The following is a 7,522-nucleotide window of genomic DNA, read 5'->3' as shown; positions in this document are numbered from 1 at the left end:
TACTCAGATCGATGAAATGATTTCGTGAATTGGACTACGCATACATGCTTTTAATTTATAAGGTAATTTTATGTTTTTATACTCTTGCTACCACATGAATACATGAATTCGTGATAAGATTATATGCATTCGCCTTGGAAGATAGAAAGCGAGTAAGAATAAATTAATAATATGGAATTTGTCTTCTTTCAACTTAAATAAATGCCTTTTGCAAACAAAAGTGCGTACGTTACTTAGTGCCTTGGTAATAACGAATTCGTAAGGATCTATTGATTGCATTATAAACATTTTCATTTATTTGTTAAACATACAATTACTTCCATTACAACCCGGTCCTATGGATGCTAGAAGCGCGAATTCATATAATGTGGGATTCCACCAAATTCCGTTGGCTTGTGCATACGTATTTGATTAAGCGGTCACGTTTAAGCGATAGTTTATTAACTTAAATCAGATATAAAAAAGTGCAATTACACAAAACTAAATAAACAAACATATACTGTTTAAAAACTAAATAAAACTTCTATTAAGTTTATTATTACAAAGTGAAGTTTAATAAAAAAAAAAAAAAACTACTACAAGTGATATTAACACTTTAATTAATGAGTGACCAAGGCTCACCTTTAGAGCAAGGTCACTCTCTGCAGAGAACAGCAGATATTTTTTATCAGCGAAATGCTCTTAATAGCCAATATTCAGCTGTAGATAAAAGCTCAAATGCATTGTTACAACAAAACGCATCAATAATGACAACATATGAAGAGCGGAATGCTCTCTCTGATATTGATGACTTAGACATGAACAACGAAAGTGATAATAAAGTGGAATGGCAAACTGTGACAAATAAACGTCGCCAGCTAAGTTCTCCCACTGGTAATCACAAGCGTTCGAAGCTAAACAGTAATTTGAACTTAATAGACACTACTAGTGCTAGTACGAAGACAAGCAACAATAACAATGGTAGCAGCGCAAACAGGTTTTCCAGCCTACATGATGATTGTGACAATGATAACGTAGCAGAAAAATCAATGAAGAGGCGACAACAAAACCACCACCAATTATCATACCAAATATTTCTGACATCAGCGGCATGATTAAGTATATTGTAAGCATTATTGAAAAATCAGAATTTAGTTATAAGGCTTTGCGGGATGGTCAAATTAGGGTAATGGTCAAGTCAATAGATTCATATAGAACGTTGATAAGTGATATGAAAGGAAAAAAATTAATTTCCATACTTATCAACTGAAGCAAGAGCGTGCCTATAGGATTGTTGTAAAAAATTTACACTACTCTACTCCGGTAGATGCAATCAAGCAAGAAATAGAAAGTTTGGGGTTTCAAGTCAGGAATGTCAGCAATATTAGAAGTAAATTTACAAATATGCCCTTATGTATGCACTTTGTTGACCTCGAAGCAAACAACAAAAACAAAAATATCTTTGATATAAAATTTTTAGGTAATGCCGTAGTTAAGGTTGATCCTCCGAAGAAGGTAAGTGACATCGTTCAATGCCATCGGTGCCAAGAGTTTGGACACACGAAATCTTATTGTACAAAGTCCTACAGGTGCGTGAAATGTGGACTTGATCACGCAACTGCTGAATGCGTAAAAAGCAAAGACACACCTGCGAGATGTTTTAATTGTTTGCAAAATCACCCAGCGAACTATAAGGGATGTAAAGTGTACCAAAACCTTGTGAAAAAACCAAATATGCCAGACAAAAGACACACAGTTCCCACATACTCTTATACTCCTCAAAACTTCCCTCAATTAAATAATACTCCAGTTTTCGAAAACCAATTTGTCAATCCAAATGTTACTTATGCACAACGCGTTCATAGTAATGCAGGCCAAGAAAACAATGTACTTCAAAAAATTGAAACATTACTTGCCAAACAACTTGAGCTTACTCAAAGTTTGTTTAATATAATGTCCACTTTATTAGAAAAATTATGCAAATAAATCTTCGTATAGCTATTTGGAACGCCAATGGACTCAATAACCACACCGAGGAAGTAAAAATGTTCCTTAATTTAAATCAAATTGATATTTTATTGGTGTCAGAAACCCATTTTAATAACAAAACTTATTTTAAAATTATCGGTTACGATCTCATTTGTGCTAACCAACCAGACAACAAAGCCCATGGGGGATCTGCAATTTTGATTAAATCCGGTCTTAAATACGAAGGTTTAGAAGAAATCAGAGAGAATTATTTACAAGCTGCTGGGGTTAAAGTAAAATGTGACGATCAATATCTACGAATTTACGCAGTATATTTTCCTCCACGTTTTAGCATAAAAACTGACCAATACGTTGAAATTTTTAAACGTTTCGGTTCTAAATTTTTTGTAGACGGAGACTTCAATGCAAAACACCCATGGTGGGGCTCTAGGCTCATTAACCCGAAAGGAAGAGAGCTGCAAAGATGCATCTCCCAAAAAAACTATACAATTTTGTCAACAGGCACACCGACATATTGGCCAAGCGATCCAAGAAAAGTTCCGGATCTCCTAGATTTTGTCGTATACTCTGGTATACCCAGCCGAAGGCTGAGCATACAGCATAGTAACGAGCTTAGCTCCGACCATTCGCCTCTAATTGTAACGTACAATGACAATGTCCACAATGTTTCTAAGAAGTATAAGATCCTTACCCCAAAAACTGACCTAAAATCTTTTCAATATTGGATAGATAAACATATCGATTTAACCCTTATCCTGTGTTCATAAAAAGAAACGTACGTGACGCTAACGGGTCAATATTGCCCAATATGTGAAAGAAAATATTTTGATTATAATTCAAGTTTGTAAAGTATTTTTTTTATTCAACAAATATAAAATTAATTCATGAAAGTACAAAATTAAGAATTCTTAGCTTTGGTTTAAACAACTAATGCATCTGATCGATGTCTCAGAATGAACTTTGCAAATGAATTTTTTGCAGCTAACGCATTTATTGCTATATTTTGTGCTGTTGGATCGATTTGGACAAATGAAGCAACGTCCACGTTTCAAATTTGTAGGTTTTTGAATTGTTTCAGCAGTTTCTGCGTTATTTTGGTAGTTTGTTACGACGGTTTTGGCTAGACTGCTTCGCGGGAGTGTAGTTCTGCGCGATATTTCCTGAGAAACAAGTTCATTTCCGAGCTCTTCTAGGAATATACGACGTTTAAATTTTTTATTTTTATTCCATTCAGGGTTTATTTCCCTAAAAATTATAAAAGCATTGTATGCGCTTATATCCAGCATATTGTAAAACAAAGACTGTGGCCATCGATTTGTTCTCCGCTTGCAAGTGTATGTCCTGATAACTTGGTCTAGTGTATCAACCCCTGACTTAGTTTTATTGTAAAAGTCTATGATTTCAGGCTTTTTTGTGTTGGCATTGATTTCAACATTATTGTGAAGTGTACTGAGTAAATATACTGCTCGATTCTTTTTAGGCACATACCCAACGATTGTGGTTTTGTTGATGTTATCAAAAAAGAAGTGTGCGTAATTTTCCGGTTTCTTTTTCAACTTTGTAATTTCTGCAGGCAAGAACGTTTTGTTCTTTCGGACCGTACCAACTAGGGTTATTTTACGTTTCAATAGTTCAATCCCCAACTCGTGAGATGTAAAAAAATTGTCGCATGTGACGTTGCGACCTTGCATATCTTTTACCAGATCGAGTACAACACGACGTCCTTGTTCTTTTTCAGGTTTACAGTTTCGATCTTTGCCTGTATATACCTGCAACGACCATGCAAAACTAGTTTGGCTGTCGCACAGTACCCAGATTTTAATACCGTATTTTCCAGGTTTCGATGGAATATATTGCTTGAAAGGGCAACGTCCGCGAAACGTGACCAATTGTTCATCGACTGTTGTGCATTCTCCAGGATTGTACATTTTTTTTATATTACCTTCCCAGTGATTCCAAACATCTCTGATTGGAGCCAACTTATCGCGAGATCGCCTCTCATTTCGGTCAGATTTATTGTCGAACCTCAGAACTCGGGAGATATTTTGAAATCTGCGCAGACTCATTGTCGATTTGAAAATCGGACGGCCTTTACGATCATCCCACAAACATTCGAGTGCTTCGCCATGTGATCGAAATACACCAGCTAAGAGCAAAAGCCCAAAATATGCTTCCAAAGTAATGCTATCTACTTCGACCCAATTATGACCAAACACGGATTGACCTGAAAGCAATACTCAGATATTGTCATATATATATACATATATATATATATATCAATTACCTTCTATATTAGTCATTTCAATAACTATCTTCACAATGTCGGGCGGCATGAATAAGAGAAATGATGATTTTATATCATCGGTCCTAGCAATAGCGTATCGTGTAGTACCGGGCGCGGTGTTAATAACGTTTTCTTTAGCACGTCTGCCAGCTCCGCTTAAAACTGGTTTATTAGACCACATATATTTACCATTTTTTGATGGAAAAACTCCTGAAACGTCTTGCTGACGGGCAGAAACTTCCTCTTCTTCATCTGTGCCTTCAGATAAATTCGGGTCATAAACGGATCCAACTTCGGAAATCTCATCTTCTTCATCCTCGCTGACGCTATCGTTTGGTATTTCATCATCCAAATCAGAATTTTCTAAAATGGCTTCAATTTCCTCTCTATTCATATTGGCCCATAAAAAACACACAACCGCACTAAAAAACTCTTTATGAATTCGCAAAATAATATCAACTTCACTTTTCTAAAATGACTTCAATTACAAATTACAAATTCAAAGAATACACAACCGGACAGTTCAAAATTTTTTTACGAATGAGTGAAAGATTGTCAACTTCACATCAGTATTCGCGAAAACTGTTAACGGTAACTTGCGGCAGGAATAAACATGAACTCTTCACACTTCTGTTCATATACATACATACATACATATAAAGCAACCGACTTTTGACTTGCTATTGCTGGTAATTTGCACGAACGTGCACTAAGAATTAAATATGTAGCTAGGCACATACTCGTTATCCTATTGGGCAATTTTGACCCACAAATACAGTATACGTAACTATTTTTGCATAGCGCTTCCAATGAAAGATAAATCACAAAATAAATGTTTTTCAAGTTTAGTTTTATTAAATAATAAAAGTAAAAAAGTTTCATCAGATTATATGAAGCCTATAAAAAAATATTCACTTTTAAAAGTCGTTTGGGCAATTTTGACCCATGAATACAGGATAAGTGTTAAACATGTCAATAGAAACAGGAGTCGAACTCGATGCAGCAATAGAAGCATTCACTAATGTTATTCATGAGGCAGCGTATTTGTCCAGCCCCTTGAGAGAGAAACTCCCTTCTAATGACCATGTACAAGTCCCTCCTGAAATACTACTTCTAATTAATAAAAAAAGAAGATTACGAAAAATCTGGCAGGAAAACAGATACCCCGCTAATAAAAGAGCACTGAATAAAGCTACGAAAGAACTCAAAACAAAACTATCTGATCTCAGAAATCAATCGTTTAGTTCTTTCATCAAAACACTTGAACCTACAAAAAACGATGAACACAAAATCTGGAGGGCTACTAAATATATAAAGCGGCCGATCAAGCGTAATGTCAGCATTAGGGATTCTAATGGGGTATGGTGCAGAAGCGATGAAAGTAAAACAGAGGCTTTTGCCAAACACCTCTTATCAAATTTTTCAGCCAAATCTTCCAATTGCCGCCAATGACGATGCGGAGTTTACAAATTTTCTTGAATCCCCATGTCAAATGGATTCTCCGATCAGCCGGATATCAAATAGTGAAGTATCTGAAGAAATACTTAGACCAAATAACTGCAAGGCTCCTGGATATGACTGCATTGATAGCAAAGTAGTTAAAGCTCTACCTGAGAAAGCTATTGAATTCCTTACAATAATCTACAATGCCATTCTCAATGTAAATCACTACCCAACACAATGGAAATGTGCTGTTGTTGTTATGGTGCCAAAACCAAATAAACCCGAAAACCTTCTTAAGTCTTACCGCCCCATTAGTTTGCTTGTAACGTTCTCGAAAATATTCGAACGAATATTTTTGAAGAGAATGTTACCAGTAGTAGAGGACCACAACATCATTCCCGAACATCAGTTTGGGTTCAGGGTAAGACATGGCACACCAGAACAATGCCACAGGGTTGTAAATGTAATTAGGGATGCGCTAGAAAGGAAGCAATACTGTTCTGCAGCTTTTTTTTAGATGATCAACAGGCATTCGAGTATGGAATGTGGGACTTCTATACAAAATTAAAAAACTCTTGCCAGCACATTTCTATTTGATCCTTAAATCCTATCTGAGTGAAAGGCACTTTTATGTTAGACACCGAGATGCGTCTTCAGAAATATACAATATTAGCGCTGGTGTGCCCCAGGGTAGTGTGTTGGGCCCCGTCCTATACACAATATTTACTTCCGACATGCCAATAACAGAAGAAGTGGAAGTGGCTACTTACGCTGACGATACAGCCTTCATAGCTTCTAGCGATTCACCTGCAAAAGCATCCTCTTTGCTGCAAAACCAACTAAATATTTTAGAAATTTGGCGTTAAGAAAAGATAACTGCCCTAGAATATTTTTAAATAATGCTGTAATACCAACGAATACCAAGGTGACATATTTAGGAATGCATTTAGATCGACGCCTTACTTGGAAATCCCATATTAAGGCCAAACAAGAGCAGCTTAAAAATAAAACCAAGCGAATGCACTGGCTGCTTGGTCGCAAATCTCAGCTTAGTTTAGAAAACAAAATAAGACTATATACAGCTATTTTAAAGCCTGTATGGACCTACGGTATACAGCTTTGGGGAACTGCTAGCAAATCGAATATAGAAATCCTGCAACGCTACCAATCAAAACCTTTGCGTGCTCTTGTTAACGCCCCTTGGTTTGTCACAAATGAAGCAATACACAAGGACTTAGATATCCCATTTGTAAAGAGTGAAATTCCAAACTTTTCTACAGATATCTTGCACGGCTGTCAAACCATGTAAATACGAATGCTATATGCTTATTAGACTCAAGTAATGAAACAATACGACTGAAGCGTAATCATATCTTAGACTTGCCATTTCTCTAATTTTGCTGAATTAAATTATTTATTTAACACTAAATAAAAAAACAAAATACATAAGTTCCTATATGAAGATAAGCAACTCATTAGTACAAATGAAATTTAATACATTTAAGATATAAGATTTGAACAAATATGGTAATTTTATATGTAGTTTTGCATTTGTGCAAATACTACCGCTGCTATTAGATTATAAGACCTAATTTGCTGAATATCATTGTATTAAGATAGATTGCAAATAAAATATTTACACAAAAAAAAAAATATAATGTGGTGTTACCGGAAAATCTATATATATAAAAATGAATGTTTGACTGTATGTCCTTTATAGGCGTCAAAAGTACCCAATCGATTTTAATGACATTTTTACAGATTTTTAGCATATATGATCCATGTTTTCCGAGAAGTGGACCAGGGACCGATCTATTCGAAGAAATC

The 7,522-nt window shown here is 35.6% G+C and overlaps 1 protein-coding gene across 1 annotated transcript; it reads right to left on the bottom strand.

The window, feature by feature from the left end:
* Positions 1-3,198: 3,198 nt before the first annotated feature.
* On the bottom strand, positions 3,199-4,646 carry LOC118756876 (piggyBac transposable element-derived protein 4-like). The gene is made up of 3 exons (XM_036491613.1): positions 4,253-4,646; positions 3,318-4,192; positions 3,199-3,213 (listed from the first exon to the last, which is right to left on the bottom strand). Exons 1-3 carry the CDS (start codon positions 4,644-4,646, stop codon positions 3,199-3,201), a joined length of 1,284 nt encoding a protein of 427 aa, XP_036347506.1.
* Positions 4,647-7,522: the final 2,876 nt, after the last annotated feature.

The sequence above is a fragment of the Rhagoletis pomonella genome, unplaced genomic scaffold (genome assembly GCF_013731165.1).
Source record: "Rhagoletis pomonella isolate Grant_MI unplaced genomic scaffold, Rhpom_1.0 Rhpom_scaffold_00002, whole genome shotgun sequence".
NCBI lineage: Eukaryota > Metazoa > Arthropoda > Insecta > Diptera > Tephritidae > Rhagoletis > Rhagoletis pomonella.
Note: the sequence above shows the minus strand (reverse complement) of the source record. Positions and strands in the feature narration are given on the sequence as shown.